This window comes from Stigmatopora nigra, chromosome 11, assembly GCF_051989575.1.
Source record: "Stigmatopora nigra isolate UIUO_SnigA chromosome 11, RoL_Snig_1.1, whole genome shotgun sequence".
NCBI lineage: Eukaryota > Metazoa > Chordata > Actinopteri > Syngnathiformes > Syngnathidae > Stigmatopora > Stigmatopora nigra.
In genome coordinates this window covers 5970893-5993473 of record NC_135518.1, presented here as the reverse complement: position 1 = coordinate 5993473, position 22581 = coordinate 5970893, and the positions used below count along the sequence as shown (strand labels likewise).

Sequence of the window (22581 nt, the reverse complement as noted above, 5' to 3'; positions counted from 1 at the left end):
CTATAATCGGTATGAGGATGTTATGGGTGGAACTGCCAGGGAACATGGCAAGTGATTGACCTAGGAGAAATATATGGATGTAATGAGGGAGGACATAAATGCAGCTGGTGTAGGAGGATGAAGGAAAGGATAAGATGTAGTGGAAATAGTTGATTTGCTGTGGCAACCCCTCACGGAACAAGTCAAAAGTGTAGTAAATTTAGTATTAACTCACATCTTCTATGAAATCAAATAACATTTAATTGTATAAATAAGGATTATATCTATTTATGTCCAATAATAAAGTTTGCTGTGTGCTTGGATTGGTGTCCCACAAGAATGTCCCACCATGCCTCATCTTCACCTAGCACCAGGTTCATATTAAGAATTCCACAGGATTTTCATAATGTGTTCATTTTAAACACCGGAAATCGAGAAGCCTAGTTATGCATGGCATTATTGGATCGACTTACTGAGCCAAACAAAATGAAATATCATAGAAAACCCAGTGTCAAAGCTGAACTCCCAATGTCATATGCTAACAATGACATTGACCATAGGTACTCTTTTATCTTCAGATTCAGTGGATCAGAGATGGTCCGCATCATTCACTTAAACTAAATATAAAATTTAATGTGGCTCCTCTCTCATTTAATGTCACGTAAGCATAGACATTTGCACAGAGATGAGTAGCCAGTATATTCTTCTCTCTGGTTCCTGTCTGATCTATAGAGTTTAATAGTGTTTAATAAGGCTGACATTACATTGGTATAATCCCACTCTGTCATGCACCGACACACAACCAATTCCATTTCCATCGGCTCAGCTGTTTTCTCTATGCTCTGAAAGCTAATTTCAATGAACAAAACGAAGCTTCAAATATCAATTACCAATGATCTCAGAGAGGAGAAAAAGCTGATGGATGATTCATTTCCTTTAATCCTTTGGTATTCTTGTCATAGTTTTATTCTTTAATAGAATATGCGGTCGAGTTTTACACAGAGGAAAAGAATTAAGTTTGAACATCTACGGTTGGCACCGAGGGAAGATTTAGTGCCATTGACAGCGATAGACGCTCAATCCATTTTGACGGTAAAAGGCTGACAGCAGATGATTGGTTCCAGCCCTCCCAGTCAAAAGGATTGCAACATCTATGCCAACAATGGCAGCTAATGACAACTAATAACACCAAAGCTGTTATTCTAGTAGTAAGGCTGTTGATAGATTTCCTCACTTTAATTGTTATTGTTAATTTGTAGAGCAAATCCGATCCAGTTACCTATAGTGACAGAAGTAGACTCTCAATGGTAGATACCCTTTGGTAAATATTACTTTGTGGACAGCTCTACCTTGTGTTTTTCAGAAATTGTCATTCAATGGAGATTTTTGGATGACTTTAGCCGCTTACATTAACATGAAGTATTCCATTAGTAGGTAATGCGTTGCTGGATGGTACTGGTAGTGGAAAATATCATGCAACAATTTCTACTGGATGACTATTTCTGAAAAGTCTTGGGCAGTGATGACCGCCAAGTGTTATCCACCAAAGTATATCTAGTGTAAGTCTACAGTTTATGGCCATTTTGCATTCATGTAGTAGACATTTGGCACACGTTTTTTGTTCTTTTCAGTGTTTGAAATTTGCAAATTGCTTAACACTTCCCAGACAACATAGATCTCTCAGCCAATGAATTCATAAACACCTTTTTTTTCCTAAAGGAATTTCACATCTTACATAAATACTGTCAGAATTAACACAATGCACCGTTTTAGTCTCACTTCAAGTGCAGCTATATGTTTAGACTCACTAAATGAAAGCAAGGGAGACTAATGGTGTCTAATTTACAATGGTGTCATTTCTCCGAATGTCCTGGCTTTCAACCAAAACAGGCCACATTGTAATAGCTTGCTTATTTTAGACTGGCCTTGGCTTTACATGTGTAAATATTGTTAATACCATAGAAAACACGGATGAATGATCTGGAATTAGAAAATTAAACATGAGTGCTGTTGATGAATACTTCAAACCTAAGTTACTTCAGGTCAAAGCACACTAAGCAAGGTATTCATGAGTTAATGAAATATTGTCCTGTTTTAGTTTACTCTCAGTAATTCCTGGCTGTTAGTCGACCACCAGATGTGGCTTTTACAAATCACACTGTTGTCCCCAGTTTATGTAATTAGTTTAGTGTTATTGCAATCATGTGGAACAGAGGGTGTAAAACGTGTTATTGCTATTTAACTGAACACAGGGGGAGAAAAATGTGTGCAACATGATCAATAAATCATATCTGAATACATCAGCATCCCGCCAACTGGAAAATGAACTAGTGACTTGTCCTCCGTATATAATTGAAATTAAGAATATAATAATGTGCAATGTAATTTCCATTTTATAACATGCAATTGAATGTTGTATTGTCTGCAAAAAATCATTGCTAAAACACATTAAAAACATTCCTTAGAACAGTTAATATAACAAAGTACTTTGCCATACTATTATTGATATTGGTGGTATATTTTTACACTTGTACTAGTACTTCAACTTTTACCAGGTTGACATAAATGATGGTTTAGGTTTAATTTTATAACAAAACGTTGTGCAACAGGCTATTCTTAAAGAGAGTCTAGAAAAAAGTAGCCCGTTAGATGTCTACTTCACCAAGGACATGTTCTTTCCCCTTTCATTTAAATCTTTTTATTTCAATTGCAGTTATGCTAGTCTATATTAACAATATGTTACAATGGAATGATTTAATTTAACCAAATGATAAATACTAAAAGTCATTTTACTGCTGCCACATTGCTAAAAAATCCTCATTACCATTCGCTCTTCAAATGCACTCTTTCCTAATTGTTCATCCGTTGGTCCTCATCATTTGAGGCAGTTGATCCACTCTAAAAGCCCCCTACAGTTCTCTAATCACATTGACCACCAGTATTTAAATTAAAACTGTCACTGCCACTGCTGGATACCTTTGGTCTAGATTGTGAGGCTTTAAACACAGGGGCATCAATTAGCACAAAAGGGGAAGAAACAAAAAACGACCAGTTTTTCTTTCAATTTGATTTTTTTTGTTATGACAAGGAATTTATGATTTCATGAGATTTAAGGGCATGTTCACTTGAAGGAGGCATTTTCAAAGTCAAACTCATCCAATCAAAATACAAGACCAGATGCCATAATATTTTGTTACTCTTACACTTTCATGAGAACCAGTGAGCTTTGTGCCATATCACTCCTATATATATAAAGGAAGGTTTTTAAATAGTGCTGAGCAGGTACCACAAATACTGCATAAACCGCAATCGGTGCAGTTTGGACTGCATGAGATATTGTTCAAGTATACGTTTGCAGTACAGTTTGTGCAATCCATGCGGTAGTCGGCAGTTTGGGTAACCCAATAGCTACACTTGCCCATAATCCGCTATTTCCATTTTTTTCTCACGAGGACATGTTTTATAACCTTTGCTAGAGCTTGATTGTTTTACTTTACAAATTGACATGTCTATTGTCTGGAAATTTTAGAAATAATTTTACTCATTGGCAATGATTGACAGTGCTTGAGGTCTAATCAATTTTCACGAGGAGGGAGAAACATAATTATTCATTTTGGACGTCTAATACTGTCAATATCAGGGAAAGAGCAGCTTTCATGGCCATTACTCCCTGTTTTACTAAATAAGAAGTTTATTGCTGTAAGTTGAATGCAATGAGTTAAATTCCATGAAAATAAATTCTACTTTCATGTGCTACCTGAGGCTAAAACCTGAGTGTATTTCTTTTTTCTTCATTTTATTACTTCTTTATTGAATATAAATGATTAAACAATGGCTCATAAAATATAATATAATCACAATTGTGAATATGCCTTGCCCTATAATAGGCTAATGGTCTTAAGTGTTTACTTTTGAAGAGCTGTCCAAGGTACTGAACGCTGTCCACAGTGAGATGTTCAACAAGTTAGTTCTTTTTATATTGGCCGAACGGTAACTTGGGGAATTATCACTCACATTCGCTTCAAACTAAAGAAATACATCAACAATCTTACTACAGCATTAACACTATTTAATAAAGTAACGCAAAGGCTTCAACTGACGACGCCACTGAAACACAATTCTCCAATGTTTCTCTTCAAGAAACTTTTTTCAAACAAATAGATGACTTTTATGATACCCAACTAAAACTTATTTCACAGTAGAGGGCTGTGTATTTTATTTGACTCGAGCATATTTGTCATAATGCGGCTATGATGTTGTTCAAAGCCTGTGTAATACATTCACGAGACTCTCGAGGGTCTCCCCTTGCACACAGACACTATATCAACAAAAATATATTGAAATCAGTTTAACTTGTTCGCTATACTGCTCTAAAATAATTTCACCGAGCCAAAGGCTCCCTTGAGCCAGTCTGTCTCTTCTATATATAAATGTGGAAGAGGGAGGGGGAAAAACATGGGTATTTTCTGGTCCTGAGCAAAATAGTTCCTCTGTAAATCACAAGATCATTAACGGCGTTGCTCCACCTCTAAATAAAATGCAAATAAAAGCCAGTAAAAGGGATTTAATTAAGTACATATCTTTGTGTTTCCCTTGCAATTAAACCCCAGTGGAGTCCTCCAGCAGTTCAAACATTAAAAAATGCCTGATGCAAGTGGATGATGCTAAAACCCATCAGCCTATCCACATGCAGATGCATTTACCACTGTGCGGAATATAACCTATGTGCAGTTTCAAGAAGCATTGAGGGGGCACTTGATTCTATGCATAATTTATTTATATATGTATACATACATAGTTAGCTTCTAGAGTAGATAAAATATATTTAATATTATTCTGAAATGTAATGTAAATCCAGTGAAAACAATCTAAAGAAATGGGAAAAGCAACAATTGTCAATAAACTACATATTACTCTTATGATAAAATCCAATAGAAAACAAAAATGTATTAAAAATAATTTATTGACAGCAAAAGCTGTCCATTCCATTTGAAAAGGGAGGACTGACAGCTGCCAACCTCACAGTTAAAATAGATTTGACAATGAAGTTATATACTCATTTAAATTATCATCGAAAGCAAGACGAGATCTACATAATTGGACGTCTGTCATCATCAATAGCAGGGAAAGAGTTCAAATGAAGGGCCACGGATCTATTCTAAGGATAGAATTGTTTTGGTCATAATTAAACTTGAATTTGGAGTCTTATTTCCTAAGTTCCCCATTCAGACTATTGAATAACAGACAGTCAGCAAAGTAAGCTTCATTAAACGTCTGCTGGCCTGTTGTGCCATTTCAGGGGCTAGCCTGGTACCAAAGCACCAGAGCAATAAACTTAAGTGGGATTATGTTGGCACTCAAAATCACTACTGTAAATCTGCTGTTACATTTGGCACCTTGGGAAGAAAAAAAAAAGAAAACATTGACGCAAAGCTAAGAAACCATTAGCAGGACAGAACATCTGAAATTATATCACAACACATTATTGTCAAAAATGTTTGCATTATTTCAGTTGCATCAATAAAAACAATCCAAGTTACAAAACTACTTCTGGAATGAATTCATCTCGTAAACAGAGGTTTGAACCCATTGTCATGTATTTATTGGCCTAATAAGTTCAAATATGATAAAACCAGGTCATATAGACTATGGGTTAGAGTTAAGGGTCATAGTTATCAATTATTATGGTAGTTCCTTTTTTCTTCCAAGGAGCTAGAAAACCTAGTTGACATCCAATTAACATTGAACATTTCCATAAAATTGCAATTTGAGAGGTAAGAGGGACGATAAAGTAAAATAGGATTAAATACTGCCATTTTATATCATAGAGCATTCTTTTTTCTACACTGGCTCTCTAGCAAATATAGTACTTGGGTATATTGTTGATGAAACACCAAGACCTGGGCATGTATTGATTTTGCAGATGAAAAATAGGTATTCCAGACACAATTAATTATTTAAAGATTGCTCCAAAACAAACACTGGGTTTATTTTCCTGAGCACAAATGGACACTAAATGATGTTATTAGTGAAAAACCTACCATCTTGACAGTATAGGCTTTTTTTTGTTGGATGGAATTGTGAGAAAGATGTGTTGGAAGCCCACATAATGCCTGCTATTTTAAAAAGGAAATGATGTGCCTCCATAGGTAACCTTGAGCATCTGTCACAATGCCTGCTTGTTTATTTTCAAGGAAAAACATTTGGGAAAAACAATGCTAAAAGGAGCTTTTCTATCAAGTTTCCTTTTATAATGAGACAATTAGGGACAAATATGGTAAAAAAAGGAATATACAGAAAAAGGCGGGTTTCCTCATTACGCTAATCTATCAATTCTACAATCCTTTCCAAATATTTTAAACCATGAACTGGCTTCAAGATTTCCCAACAGACCTGCTATAGCAATGATTATATTCCAAGTCTGGAAGTGCAAAAAGAATCCAAAATAACAGCAAAAAGAAGTGCTTTGGCAGTTAATTGCATGGCCAGATGGATCTTTTAACAGATTCACTCTATCGAGCATCAAGTGACACTGACGGCACTCTCAGACAGACCAATCAGAATTTTGTGTGTCTTAGAGCGTGCATACACTTGTGTGGGCCGTTGAACCTTTAACATGGCAGATTTCTAATACTGAGGCATTGATATGATTGTTTAGAAATAAGAAAAGAGGCTGTTTTATTTTGAAATACACATTTTAGATCCTCTTGTTTATGTGGCCTGCAATTGGCTGACAACAAATTCAAGGTGTCCCTTGACTGGTAGCTGGGACATTTTTCTTTTCCCCGATGAATCTTCACCACCCAATCTATTTTAAACTTGTTCTAACATTTTTATTTTTTTATTTTTAATCCTGCACCATATGTTCGTGTTGCGTGTTGAGTTAACACATTTGTTAGTGTCAGGAAACTTACTGGCTTTTCAGCATCATTGGTTTAGGAAGAACCAACTCTCTAGAATCAGGTATATTGAATGTTAATATATTACAAAAAAATGAGAGTAAAATGATTTTATTACAATTACTGTGGTTATGGACATAAACACATTGCTCATAATTTTTCTGAATTAAAATCTTGAACAAAAATTAGTTTTGTGCATTTTATTGGAAGACTTTCCATAACACTTTATTGTGGGGTGTCTCACAATAATGAAAGAATCATTTAATTTCCTAATTAATTATTTTGGATGGCAACAAATGATAATAAATATTATTTGTGAAGAAACTGTGGCTACAAATGTTCCGTCTGTTATCAAGCAGATTGAAAAACCACAGCAGCAACACATATTTTCACTCTCAGTGCCATTTTGGTTAACACGGGCAGACTGAAAAGAGGTATAAGAAAAAGTGAGACCCACAGAGGCCAGTTAAGTGGCCTTTCCACTGAGCCGGTAACTGTGTGCGCGGCAGTGTGTATCAGTGACATCAAACAGTCAGTGCTCGGGCACAGAGATTTTAGTCTGACACCCTGGGGTCTTCTGGTGCTCTGCAGCTCACATAATGTTAATCGCCGCCCATGATCCTGTCCCTGGTACTGTTAACACTCACAAGGCAGGGGCATTGTAACAAGAGGGTTTGAAGCTATCTAGCCATGCAAAACATTCTGACATAAATTTGGTGGGTAGACAGATTCCACTAGGCATTCTAAATGTCAGGCCTATTTTCCATGAGGTATAATATATAATACAGTGATGTAATGGATATGGATGAAATTAACGTTTTACAGTGTTACATTCTCTAATCAATGGGAATGAGAAATGCATTTTCTAACGCAATATTTCTTTTGGTTAGCAACATAAACACATTGGCTGCCATTGACAGCGAAAGGCAGGGACGTCTGACAGCCATCATTCGATCACCTTCAGCCACCCTAGACAGATTGGATTGGACGAGTGTCACTGTCAATGGGAGTGAAACATGATATCTAAATGCCAACTATTTCAGTTAAAATTGATAGCTCCATCACTGTTAATGGCAGTGTCCACCACTTTGTACGCTGAGATTGGCTGACCACCAATTCGGTGTGTCCCCTGCCTGGTGCCATTAGTTGGCTGGGATAGATGCCTGGACACGCCACAACCCTTGTTAAGCGATACGGAAAATGAATGAATGAAAGTTGATGCCAACATACACAAGTTAATTATTCCAGGTTGGTTTGTATTCAAACCTTAGCTAAAGAAATGAGTATCTCAGATTGCCCTACATACTTATCACGCATTGCCCACTGTTAATGGCCTATACACGCTTTATTGTACCAAGGAAGAAAAGCTGACTTCGTCTGAGATAAAGACAGAAATAATACACAATTAGAGAAAACAGAAAGTTATGTGACAACTGTATTTTTCGGACTACTTGGCTCAACACCATGGAGCTCATGAAATATAAACAATGTTAAAAGCCTCATTCATTCATGCTTTATCATCACTAGGGTAGCTGGGGGTGCTAGAGTCTATCCCAGCTGACTTCAGGTCAGAGGCAGGGGATACCAGCCAATCATAATCACGGGGAGAAAGACAACTATTCACTCTCACACTCATACCCAGAGGCAATTTACAGTTTCCAATTAGCCTATAATGCATGTCTTTGGAATGTGGGAGGAAACTGGAGTACCCAGAAAAAACCTGTACAGGCCAAGAGAGTAGACAAGCCTAGATTATACAAATATAATTTTGTTCTGTTTTCGGTTGGACTCTGAATAAAAGAAAGCAAATGACGATGTGATATAGGCAGAGTCAGATCAATCCAATGTAAAACAAGCTGTATTGCTATATAAATCAGGTCTTCAGATTACCCCGGGCTGTTCAATGAGCATACATCAGCTTCAATGTAAGGAGTGGAGAAAAATACTCTGCCAGCTGCACATGGTGATAGATAATAAGGATGCACAAACATACCTACAGACTCACACGTGTCTGACCTGATTTCCGAATTACCTTCACATAATGATTATTTCCTTTTTTTTTTCTTTACCAACTATTGCCAGTTATCTTGTCAAAAAACAGCCACTTGAATATTATTGCTGGTTGCTTTAGCAGCTGATTAGACTAATGTTGTACCGTGCCGATATAAAAGAATCATGACATTGTTAAATGGCTCCCTGTTCACTCTCACCCATTCAGCTGATTTGTGACAGAGTTCCATAGCCTCATGTCATAAAACCTCACACAGTAGCAACAAGAAATTCACATACAATGAGTATAAAGACCATAAACGTTTTATTATATGTGCTACAAAATATTTATAAATATATTTAGTGGTTAACTTTTTCATTACCATTTTATTCCTTGCTGCACACAATTTAATGCTGAAATGACTAAATATTCACACCAGTGAGATTAGTTCTCTCTGTATGACCATTATTCATCTACCTTAACAAGAAACATATGCAAAAAGTGTAGAGATTGTTGTGTTTCTTGTTGGGTTAATTTGAGCAATGTATTTTACATGTATTGAAACCTCAACTCCCAAATTATTTTTAGCTGACAAAATGTAGTAAAACCAACATTTTGATGCAAGTATATATTGTAAATAATCATGCTAAACCATGGGTGTCCTCTTTGTCATGGGCCACGTTGAATTTTTTTTTTTCTCCGGAGGGCCATTAAATTTCCAACCCATATAAATATTTAATTCATTTGCCTGCCATTGTGAGCATTATACATCCAATCCGTTTTGACATTTGCCCTGCATAGTCAAAATGGAGTTGAACTCAAGTTCTCAAACCCCTTTTTTAGCCTCTTAATTTTTTTTCTTTTCAGTTATATAATAGATATAGAAATAGATAAAACACAAACACACACACTCTTATATACACCTACATCTACCACACACTACAATAGATATACAGATAAACGCATTATGTGTTGTTTTATAATTTTGTAACAAAAATTACTTAACCTAAATAATTTTCAGACTCCAGAAAAGAAGATTTCACTTGAAAGAAAATCATCAAGTTGAGTCAGGTGCCTAGATTTGTGACTGGGCCACAGGTTTCACACCATTGGGCAAAACTATCAAAATTGCATGACATCAGTAAGACAGTTAGAAATAAGCCAAATTTACCTGGATCTAAATAAACCTGTATGGGGCTCATTGACTGACCTTGACGGTGGTAGAAATACAATCCATTTTAATAGGACCAATGATAGATACATTTGGCCTAGTATTAAGGGTTATTATTATTACTTCTAGGTTAACATAGAAATCATTCCCATTTAGGTACCGTAAATCACAGCATTCTATTAAACTGTATCAAATCTAACTATCATAAAGGTTAGCATACCCATTCACCTCGATGCCCTACACATCTCATTCCTGTCATCACTTTGTCACCCAGCATCCCTCCCTGGCTTTTTTTTTTGCAAAAAGTATTGAATCTACTGCATTTTAGTGCTTATCGTATGAAATATTTACATAGTGGGACATGCAAAGTGGCTTTGGAGTGAGGCCACTTTAGTTTTGCAACAAAACAACCTTAGAATGGTGAGTGCAGTGACAAAATGGAGATGGGTTTTGTTGATTATTTACCTATTTTTTTGCAAAGCAGAACATACAGTGCTTTTTTAGGATTCCATTTAGAATGAAATAACATTACATCAGCCTAAAGCTGCTTTTCAGTTTTCCTTTGATGCTACAAAAAATGTCATGCATGCACACTGGTTCTTTGTATGTTCAAAAAAATCCTTTTTTAAACCTAGTTTTTGCCATTTTAAATCACTAAAATGTTATTGTATGAATTTGTTAGTTATCACATGATTTCTTTTGAGTAACCTTTACCGAAACAAGTATAAAATGTGACATTTGGCTTTAATACACCAAGGATCACAAACAACTTTTCCACAAAATGTAACATTTACTATCTGATTTTAAAATTTACAGATTGAAAAGATTGGATTAACTTAAGCCAGTTGTCTACATATCTACAGCACCACAGAAGAAGACAAAGTTATTACTAATACTGCAAGCCAATTGAATTATTCACTACCATCAACTGTGAAAACCATCAAATCCATTTAAATTGGAATGGCTGGCATTGAGTGATCATGTTTCACTGCCAATGATTGCCCTAGATGTCCAATCCAATATGACTTCAGCGATCACGGCGAAAATGATTGGACTTCCAGCACAATCAATGACAGCTAACAACTTAATATTTTTGATCCAAAGTCAGTTCTGCCAGCCAACTCCAACACTGTGGCATTTAAAAATATCAAATGTTTAGTAATATATACATTTAATATTCATCCTCAAAAGCTGAACATTGTGTTCTCTCTTCACACAATTTAAAATGAAATATGGCAGTAGCTAAAACAAATTTATATTGTTGACGTGTTCAAGTGTAAAGGTCACCACACAAGATAAATAATATTTCTCTGCATGTTTTCATTTTAACATTAATAAGTCTATTTAAATGCATTCAATTTGTTAAGAGCTTTGCGAACAAAAATTGGATTTTGGCCTACATAGAGGTAGAAGCGGCCGGACTTTTCCCTCACCCTATGCTTCCATATAGGAGCAGCGGCAGTAGAGGGATGGAACAAATGACCCTAGGGCACAAAAGGCTTTAACTAGCAGTAGGTGTCTCAGTCTGCCGGAATGAAACTGCCAAGCTTGTTAGTCACACTGGTAGAATTGTGTGTGCACACTCACACGTACGTACACACATGGATAGACTTAATCCAGCTATTGAAAGCAGCAAACAGTGATAGCAAAAGTGGGTCAGGTTTAGAGAAGACTGTGGCGGCAATCCGTTCCCCTCGGATTGGATTGAGGCCTGAACTTTGGCTGAACCCCCGCAAAGAGAAACACAATGAAGATCAGAATTTACATGATGATATTTGTTTGAATTAAATGTGACAGCTTTCTTGATCAAGTCACAACATCGGCGTCAGTTAACATAAAGAACATTGGGTTAAAAGACAAACTGGAAAACGGAGAAAGACTGCTGGGATCTCATTTTAGTAATGAATGGAATAATGGTTATAATGCCTTGTTGAAGGTTCTATGGGTTAAACATTTTTTTCAATCTGCTGACTGCTGTCCTACTTTCAGGAAGAAAAAAAAAGGGAGCTAAAATTATTTTCTGCTCCCTTGATAAACATTTAGTAAATTCTGCTAATTCCTAGCATGATATCCTGATAAGGAGTGAGAACCTCAGTTGAACTCCCGATGCAATTTGTGGTACAAGGCTCAAGATAACGATTATCTTACAATATGGTGATGCAGCAATTCTCGATCATAGGGGCAGAAAATTATATTCTGTGATACAACTCTTAAAGAGAAAGAACAAGCTATTTCTAAATGGGAAAATAAATAGTATATGTTTGACAATGTTGAAGAAAATCTATTAAAAACATGTCAGGATGTCCAATTTGTTTTGAGAGAGAGAGTGGCGAAAGAAAATTCATTCAATTGACCAAGAATTGTCTCAAGAAATGCGACATCAAGTTAATTCTAGCCAATCAGAGAAGAGAACATATTCTAGTGGAAAATGTTGGTTATTTTACTAAACAGTGGCATCTATCATAGAAATATATGTATGAATTTTTGGCATAACATATTGATAAACTCTTGAGATAAAAATCATTGTCACAACATAGATATATTATCACACCCCTAATGCGGATACAAATACATATATGATAGTAGTAGTTTAAACATTTGTATCTGCTAACCAATATCCTCCCTTATTGGAAAAATTGACATAAAAACATAGATTCTGCTGCCTTAAGGCCCTGTTTTCAATTAGGTCATTACCATACATTAGTGTCATTTGATGATCTTGACAGAATCTTCCGTTACACCGTTACCAACCTCTTACTAATGAGAGCTGGCTATAAATCATTCATTTCTACACCACAGCAAAAACACATTCATGAACGTTTCAATTACGGGACACGAGTAAATCTACGTTATATCTGCGAGCTAAGCAAACTACCACATAGACAAATCTCAGTCATCGTTGATGCTGACCCCCCAACAACCCCTGTTTTTCCTCTTGGTTTTTAATCAGCGTAGCAGCTGTCTCAGCTCCCAAAGTAGGCTTTCATTTATGACAAGTCTTCTCCCTCATTTCAGGGCTATGATATTCTATCTGGGCCACGACGCCACACATATACTTTAATGACTAATTCAGTCCTTTGGCTAATGTTCTAAAATAGAACACACACACGCATGCAGTAGAGAAGATAGAAATCACTTGAAATGTTGCAGCATCTGACAGGACTATCCTTGAGGAAAGAAAAAAAATGCAGAACATCAGAAGGTGTCACATGCTTTTGTTTCGAGAGTGAGAGAGAACGCAACGTCGAGACGGGCAGAAGCTGTATAAATGTATGTATGGAGGGTGCTGCTACGCTGGGGAATATTTTTCCCACTGTCTTTGATCACTTTTCAGCTTTGAAGTAACTCTCAGTGAAGGCAGAAATAAGCCAAGCAGAAGTCATGGAAAGTTCACGCTGCAACTAGGACTTATAAAATCATCAATTTGCATAATTTATTCTTTGAACAATTAAAATGCAAAAAAAGATGGAGATCTCTAGGTGCCCAACATACCCGCCTCCCTGCTTGACAGGCCCAATTAAATACTCACCACATTTGTTCTCAATTACAGCTTGAAGAGTGACAACATGAGAGCATCTAATGCTAATCAAGCAACTGATTTAAAGATTGATGGTTAAGCAGCTCAAACTTTAATTCACGATATTTAGACAACTGAACTCTGTTAAGTATACATCAGCACAGATTATTAGGTAGGCATGCTTTCACAAGAAAAAAAAAAATATATATATAATGTATAATATTCTGTTTTGAACACCACACTAAAATATTTCACCTGACCGTATAATGTAGCCATTCGAAATAATTCCAAAACATTGTTACACCAAATCGGATGCCTATTTATATTCAAATATACTTTAAGCCTTTGTAAGGCAAAGGAATATTTTTGGTTAGGTGAAAATAATAAATTTTCTTTTAAAATGTGCTTATGAATATAAACATTCATAATTTACTAAAATAATACAAACTAATTTAATCAAATTACAAAGACTACTCTAATAATGGCACTCTTTTACACTAGATTCTTTAATAGCATTGAAGTAATGTTCTGGTATTGACAACAATAAATGTAAACTTAATTTAAACTAGAAGAATTGGCTGGCAGCGACACCGTCACAGGAAGCCAGTGAGTTAAATGATTGCCCTGTAACAAAGTAAACTCTATTTTGTCATTTAATATCAAGAGTGTTTCATCTAAATATAGTTCACAATGTTAACTGACCTGTGTTTGAACCAGATGCTGATTAGTTCAAATCCTACATTACATTGAAATTTGAAAAATGAAACTGCCATCGGCATAACATCACAGAAATGCTGGCGATTTGCATGTGAAAGAAAAAGGATTGACAGCAATTGCATCATGCAGAATAAAGCATTGAACGTATATAGTTGTGCAAGCAAAACATTTCAGTGAATACTTTAATTAAACTGCCGAATTTCGGTAAAACTAACTTTTTTCCCCTTTGTATTGTACTGTAAAATGGCTTTTAAGAACGGTACTTATGTCGTGAGGAAAATAGCAAATTTGCATAGGATAACATAGCACAAAGGTAGATAAGAGCTGCTCAGGATTATAATTTTTTAAAAATCTTGCAGTACTGTTCAAAACCCATGTTTCTTTCTTTTTTTTTTTTTAAAGAAAAATGTCTAAAAATGTTGTCTTTTATGCCACACAAGCAAAATGAATTATTCATTAATACATCACCAATACCAAGCATACTCAAAACGATTGCGGGGGTCGCTGTGGACTAAACCACCCGACTTCGGGCGAAAGGCAGACTACACCCTAGACTGGTCGCCAGTCAGCCGTAGGGTACACAACCATCTGCACTCACAATAGTACTGCCACCAGCATGAATTGAGCCCACACTTGCCCGCCCCGACATCTGGCGAGTGAACCTCTCCACCACGAGGCGGCTCATCAATGAATAAGTTTATTTATTTTACACTTAAGGTACACAGGATTAAAAGGCACATTAGCTCATTGAATCATTGCATAGGTTTCTATTGAAAGGCCTACACGGCCAATCCATTTTAACTGGGGAGGGTGAATAAATTCATTCAGGCGCTCGGCCACTACCCCCTCTTAGTCAAAATGAGCAACAACAAAAAAATGTTACTAACTACCACAAAACATACAATGAATGACGCTCATCTATATGGGAGTCAAAGAGCGGAAATGATGAAATTAAACGAACAAACTACTATTCTACAATTCTTTTTGTTAGAGTAGTTTTGTTAAAAAAACACCTTTGCGAAAAAAAAACAACAACCTGACAGTCAGAACTTTGTAAAAAAGGCAAGTGTTCATATTTTCATCTTCAGCAAATTTCACTGTCCAATGCAGCTAATTTATGGATTTTTACAGACTGATATGATTAATTTCCAAGTATAGAATATGATAGGCAAAGCTTATAGTCTAAGTCCCAAAATAAGTCCTTTTTTAACAACTTTGGCATTTTTACTTTATTAAAAGTATTGTCATACACTTAATCAGAATACTTTGCAACCACCAGTGTCCTTTCTAAAGCTACACAGAGAGCCTTGTGATTCTTTTGATAAAAGCAAACAGCCAGTGTGACATAATGTTGTCTTTCAACAGGAGTGTCTTTGACAGAAATGCTCCAAGCTATTTACATAGGCCATTACTGAAGCCGCATCAGAGTACCCGAGTCGGTACACTGAGCTGAATGACAAGTGAGCGAAAATACTGTACACACAATCAGAGCTCTCAATTGCGTTCTTTTTCCATCGCCATAGAAGTAAATGCTAATGCAGTCGCTGCAGAAACCACGAGCAAAAAGCCTTGCTTTCAAATGCTGTCATAGGTTACGATTTGCATTCATGAAAGTAGGAGGGTAATTTCTCAACTTCCACTAAATGATTAACGATTTACAAATGTGCTCATGTGTGATGACAAATATATTTTTAAATAATGTTTGTACAGCATTTCAGTAGTAGGATTTGAGGATAAAGAAAATAAATACTGCAAGGTGTGTTTTTGGTAGTGTTACCCTTTATAAGGCACTCATTTGAACCCCACTAGACATCGATTAATTGTTGACTTGGCAGCAATCATCACTGGCTCTGAAGAACAGCCAGTCCTCCCAGGGTAAATTAAATGAACATCAATCAGTAACAAATATAAAATTTACAAAAAAAGAAATGTAAAATAAATTGATAATATAAAGACTTGCCATCAAAAGGTTTTTGAGATGTTCCTTATCCAACTAAATAGTGAATTGTCACAAAACCTAACCGTATGTGACCAATGCTTTTATACATTTTAATGTAGTTATTTTAAAATAATAAATTCATCAATATGCAAAATAAAGTAAAAAGTACAATTGTAATTAATAATATAACGTATATATTTACCCACATATTGCTCATATCATATTTTGGGTTGTGGAGACCTCAATTGTACACCAAATATTATTAAGGTGGCCTACACAATCCAAAATAGAAGTTCCATACATGTTGACAGGTCTTTTTTTTAAACAAAAAACTGTTTAGTGCACTACAAATGGATAAAAAGGGAGGTTTGTGTGCTTCCCGATAATAAACCATCATGTTCTAATTTCTCCTCCTCAGTCCTAATTAAGTGTGAACAGCTACAGTTTTTAAATTCAAGATTTTCCTTTGGAAAATGCCACAACATGAATGTCCCTGTGAGAACAAATTTCAGCTCTACAATCACTGTTCTATAAAATGTGTATTATATTTAGGGGGATTTTCGTTTGAATTTTGGTGTTAGAAGTTTAAAATGTTTTCAGTTGCAGTTGCTTTTACATCAACTGTATGCGCATGCACTTTATGAGTCACTCTTTAGCCGTGTGTTTGTCCGAGTGTGCATGTGCATGAGGCACTGCTTATCAAAAAGGTTTGACATATTGGCAGATGTGACCTGTCTGTCTACATGCAGTAAATGGAAAAAAATAAAAACTATATATATAAATATATTTTTTTAGGGTGCCGCTCAAGAGTTTAGACATGTCTCTGTGCTACTATTTAAAAAAAGTGTCCAGACCATTGCACATACTGATAGTCTATTCAACATTTTTGTGGAATATGACATTTGATAAAAATACAGATTTTGATCAACCGGTTGAGTGTTTATGTGAAAAATACTAGCTGCAATTAAAAAGTCATCAAAGCAAGATTAAGACTTTTGTTCTAATTTATCAAAATTAAAAAAATTAAAGACATCACGTTCATTTATATGGACATCAATGCCACCGGCAGCCACTGAGTTAAATTAGTGAGCCAACAGCCAGCCACTTGAACAAGACTATATCAACCACAGAAGGAAAATGAACACATTACAGTGCTGAGTTGAATCACTGAATGTAAACCAAATGGAGGACATTAATATTTCTTTGTAAACGGTGTTACGGTAAATAAAATGTTCCTGGAACATGAAATGGTTGGGGTTACTGTAACTGCTGATAATGGCAAGCATTTAGAAAGGAAATACTTAACCCTTTTAAACCAAATTATTTGCTCCAGTGGTGTCTACCACTTAGAACATGGATTATTCTACATTATTGGGAACATATTTTAAACCTGTCTTTGCGTCTTGAGCGGACAGCATTATTTAAATGGGAGAAAACTAGTCGATGAATAGAAATTGGCATGTTTCTTCCTTATTCAGTGCTGTCAGCCTTTCTTAAAAAGGTAGCAATGAATATGGCTTTCAATTCACTTGCTGAGCTTGTGGAAAAATGCCATCTGCTAACTTAACTTCCCAAATGTGCTGCCGATTGACTGACAGGAGATGATGGAAGGTATATAGGACAGGACACAGCAATACATTTCTTGCATCGGATATCGAATCATTTTCATGTTGCTATAACTCATTTCTCTATGTCTCGACATTTGCGCTTTTCCATTATATGCATGTGAAGTAGTATTTTTTTTTGTCAATCTCTCACTAATCCAAACAGCTAATCAACGCATGCATTTCAAAATGGAAAAATAGCAGATGGTGCAGATATACCACGTTACATTATCATCTGTAGAATAAACAACATGCTTGAAAATAACTCCAACACAAACAGAAGGCCATCTGCTTTTCCATCAATGGAGTCTTCGTTTACCAGGAGTTCACATTTTTGACACGCACATATTGAACGCATGTGTGCATTTTTCAGATTGAGCAGCCGTTTGAACCAACAATGTGTTGATTGCATGCCGCTTTTTGACATCACACAATGTCATGTGATTAATCATAAAGAACTGCAGAAGCACATCTGGTTAAACATATTTTTAAAATGAGCACAAATCATTCCTCTAGCAGCACTGGCTTGCAATTTATTTCACATTAGGGCCAACAGAATTTACACTGGATGATGGTATAAACTTATCTAAATGTAAACAGTGAACTATGAAATAAAAGCCAGTGAAAGTAGCAATGAGTTGTTTTAGTATAGGCCAAATACATTGGTTAGCTTTTTATTGTGATTAAGATCTGGATGTCAAATATAAATGACAAAGGTTTTTGTTCTCATTACTACGATAGTTATTTGTAATGATATACAACTGTATTGTAAATGGATGAATTAACCAATTGTGGACAATCTCTTGCTAATAAGCCTTAATGAATGAGTCTCTCGTGTGTGTAGTCCACCTCAAGCACCCCATGAGCCTAACGTAGAGTTGAGAATGAATAAATGGAATGGGGATAAAACTGCTACCAATTCAGTTCAGGTAATTCCAAAAACCAAAGTACCAGCTGGAGCAGCACCTTGCAGACCCAGTACAAATGTCTGATCCGACCCAAAGAAAGAAACTGATTCAACCCAAGAGAGAAAACAAATGCTTTTTGCACAAGATTAAAAAGAAATAATCAGTCAGACAGACAGACTTAGAAAATCGGCCACATTTTTTCATTCCTGCACACTGCCGAAATTACATCTCATCTTAATCTCCAGGGGCGCAACAGCAAGCAATAAGAAGAAAACCGGGAAAATCAAGCAGAGCAATAAAATCAGTAGACGGTGTCTCGTAAAATAAACAGCATTGTGTTTTGGGTGAATGATATAGTTCTCTTGTTTTGTCATTTATCTACCACATTCCTCTAATTGTACTAACAGCAAAGCATCACAATTGTAAGATATTTATATACCTATTAAAGCATTAACTATTAAAGCATTTCACAAGAATTTGATTAAACTTACCGATACAGGAGCCTTCGATCTCCTCATAGCCAACACTGCAGACGCATCTTCCCAATGGGACTAACCAGTCACCGTCAGCTCCACAGAAGAGTTTGGGTGTGTCCCTTTCTTCGGCGTGGTCGATACATGCCCCTCTCACTTCTACCAATGAAGAGGAGTCCACACGAGGCACCGTGTCTGGAAACGAGGCTAGGTTTCTCAGAGTGAATGGACATTTCTTGTAATAGACTCTCACTGAGACTAAAGCAATGCAGGCCCCAATGTCTTGGAATGCCAGATAGAAGCCATCCTTGGTCATTGGTCCGACCTCACGCACTTCAGTGTTGAGCTTCAGAATACGATCTCCCAGATCCATCTGAGTGAAGCTCTCATCTGCTGCAATGGTGTCGATCTTGGTGTACTGAGTGGGTTTGAATTTCACACCATGTGCCTCATCAGTCTCATGATAGAAGAGGTTGAAGGTCTCCTTGCAAGTGCCAGACACCCAAGGGATGGAGTTGCAGTCCCGCAAGGTGAAGCGAAGCTCCACATAGATTTTTTGTGCCGCTTGTCGAGAAATCCAGTTGGATCGAAGCCAGTTGTTTTGGTTGGGTTCCATCACGCTACAGACTTGAAATGTATGGATGGGCCGATTGTGCTCATCCATCTCTGTGATGGCATCCCACTATGTAGACATGATAGGAAAAGAAAAAGAAAAACAAATACATTTTAAAATTGGTCCAAGCCTTATGAATACAGCTATACCAAGCATAGAGGGGCGGGGGTTCCTTTCTATTCTCCAGTGGTTGCTGAAGGACAACTGAACAACCCCTTCCCCCCCAAACCAAAAGGCAATATATACCAATGTCAAACAGAGCCCTTAGCGACTCTCCTTTGGAATAGTTTATTATAGCACATCACAGCTGTGTCATAGGGGGATTGAGGATATCATCTAATATCTTATAAAAATAATATTCTTATGAGACCATAGTCTTTCATAAAAAAAAGTCATTTGTTAGACAGTATGCTTTTCTCCTCTCTTGGCCTCTTTTCATCTACATAGTAGTTCACAGAAACATTTTTGTAAAAGGGCTTCGCGGATAGTCATGCTTTAAAATGTGGAGTCATGTTACCACATAGTACATGTTTTAGTCAATACATAAACATGCATAAGAAAAATAAGAACATGACATGTAAAAACTATATACTTAGATGGCTAAAATAAGGTAAAAGTTTTGTAACTTTCTCTTGATTTGGGTGTTACTGGTTGCAGAAATGAATGACATTTGACTTAACCCCTTTATTTGGTCCTAAGTGAGAAGTGTGTAGGTGAAGAACTGAGTGTAGGAAGGAAAACCACACAGGGAAGAGTGGTGAACTGAATATATTATATGTAAAAAAATTCCTAAATCGACTACAGACAAAAAATGTAAAAAGCAAACCATAAGCAGGGAATCAAATTCAGCTTACCGTAAAAATCAATCATAGAGATGACGGCACAGAAACCAAATAAGACTTGACACCAACAAAACAAGAGCTAAAGGAAAAAACAGATCTGATACAAAAAAAAGGGTGTAACGAGACAATGAGAAACAGGCTGGTGACATGAGAGGCATCTGATTGGTCAAACACATAAGAAACAAGGGGAAGTGACATGCATGTGTAACCATGACGACAAAAATCACAATAGGATCCATGTGAAAATCAAGACAAATAATATACTTACACTGGTTTGGGTGGATGAATAATGAATTAATAATTTGCCAATTCCCAGTCAAAATGCCATGGGCAGTCAATGACAGCCAATGAGTTCAATGAGGGCCCTGCAAATGTTTAAATGATTTTTACAAACTTAGTAATAAAGTTACATGATTACAATTGTATCTGATGATGTGTATCGTACGTAAGTGCTGGTCTTGGTATGCATTTTATTATGCATTTTTTTTCATTTCTAATCTATCAGCTTCTCTCCTCCATCTCATCCTTCTATTCCTATAACTCATGTGTTGACCTGGTGCTTTCTTTACTCACTCTTTTTCTTTGCCGTACATACGTAACCACTGATGTGTGTGTTACTGTTACTGCGATTGAGATATTTTTATTCACCGCTTGTTCCCTCTGTGATGGATGAAAAACTTTCACCTTTAGAATGCACATCCGTGGAAACACCCACCCACACATACTTGTTCAGTAATGGGTATTAGGGAGATGGATGAAGAGTGAGCACTCATTGGGGAACTTCATGTCGGCTCTGTGACTTTATGAGAAAAACAATAAAGATGGCGTGTGTGGTGGGAGGGGTTGTGCATGGGTGTGTGGGTGTGTGTACAAAAAAATACAACACATTAAATAGAACATTTTGAAGTAAAGTTCTGGCCTAAAGTGCCCTCACCCTTTTTTCCAAACTATTGCTTAATTAATAAATCAGATATCAGGTATCATATTGCTGAAATTGACCTTAGGAAACATTACAATGTATTTGTACAATTTGCCTATGTACTACGTCATTCTAGATACTACAAATAGAATGACAAATGTTAGTTAACTGATTTATCTTTAAACATTATGTGTTTATTAGGTTTTGTTATTGATAATAATTTACATTTAGTTTTAAATTGGTATTTTATTGTAAGATTTTGATTACAAGGTTAAAAATTTTCCCTGTGTGAAAAGTTAAATAGTTTCCAGGCAGCAGATTGATGATCTATTCCGGGTATAAACACCTCTCAACCAATGTCAGTAGGCAAAGATGTTTTTCTGTGACCTTGTATACTTGTCAGATGAAAACCATTAATATGTTAAAAAGATGATTCACTATACTTGATAGAAATATTTGTCAAAATGTCAAACACTTGAAGCAAGGAAGGGCAATTTGAATTTATTTTAAGAGATACATTATTTAAAACCTGACAGTATTATCACGATGCTAATCTTTTCATTCATTAGAAATATTCCAAAAAAAATATGCAATGTGGCATTTATGGATAGTTTCTGTAACATACCATTTCCATAAAATTATTTTAAAATTCATAACTCGGCGGGCCGGAGGGTGAGTAGTTAACGCATCAGCCTCACAGTTCTGGCTGGGGTCAAGGGTTTGATCCCACGTCGGTCCCCACTGTGTGGAGTTTGCATGTTCTGCCTGGGCTTCAGTGGGTTTTCTATGGGTAGTCTGGTTTCCTCCCACATCCCAAAAAATGCAGGTTAAGATGATTGAACACTCTAAATTGCCCCAAAGTATGAGCGTCCATATATATTGGACGTCAATTGCCTTCAAAGGCAGTAAATCAATTAAATCTAAAGTTGAAAGAGAAATAGTTTTCTTTACTGCTTAATCCAAAAGATATCGGAGAGCCTGGGGTGCGAGTGGTTAAGGTGTCGGCCTCC

General features: G+C 36.3%; 1 protein-coding gene across 8 annotated transcripts in view; it reads right to left on the bottom strand.

Annotated features, from left to right (window-relative positions):
- The window catches only part of LOC144203892 (ephrin type-A receptor 6-like), a 125756-nt gene that overhangs the window by 50599 nt on the left and 52576 nt on the right, over positions 1–22581 (bottom strand). For 7 of the 8 annotated variants that reach the window (XM_077727472.1, XM_077727476.1, XM_077727474.1 and 4 more), the window contains one exon: positions 19216–19879. In XM_077727472.1, coding sequence (XP_077583598.1) covers positions 19216–19879 — 664 coding nt within the window. Of the gene's footprint in view, positions 1–19215; positions 19880–20664; positions 20793–22581 lie in introns of those variants that run through there. The other variant, XM_077727478.1, reaches the window with a different exon arrangement.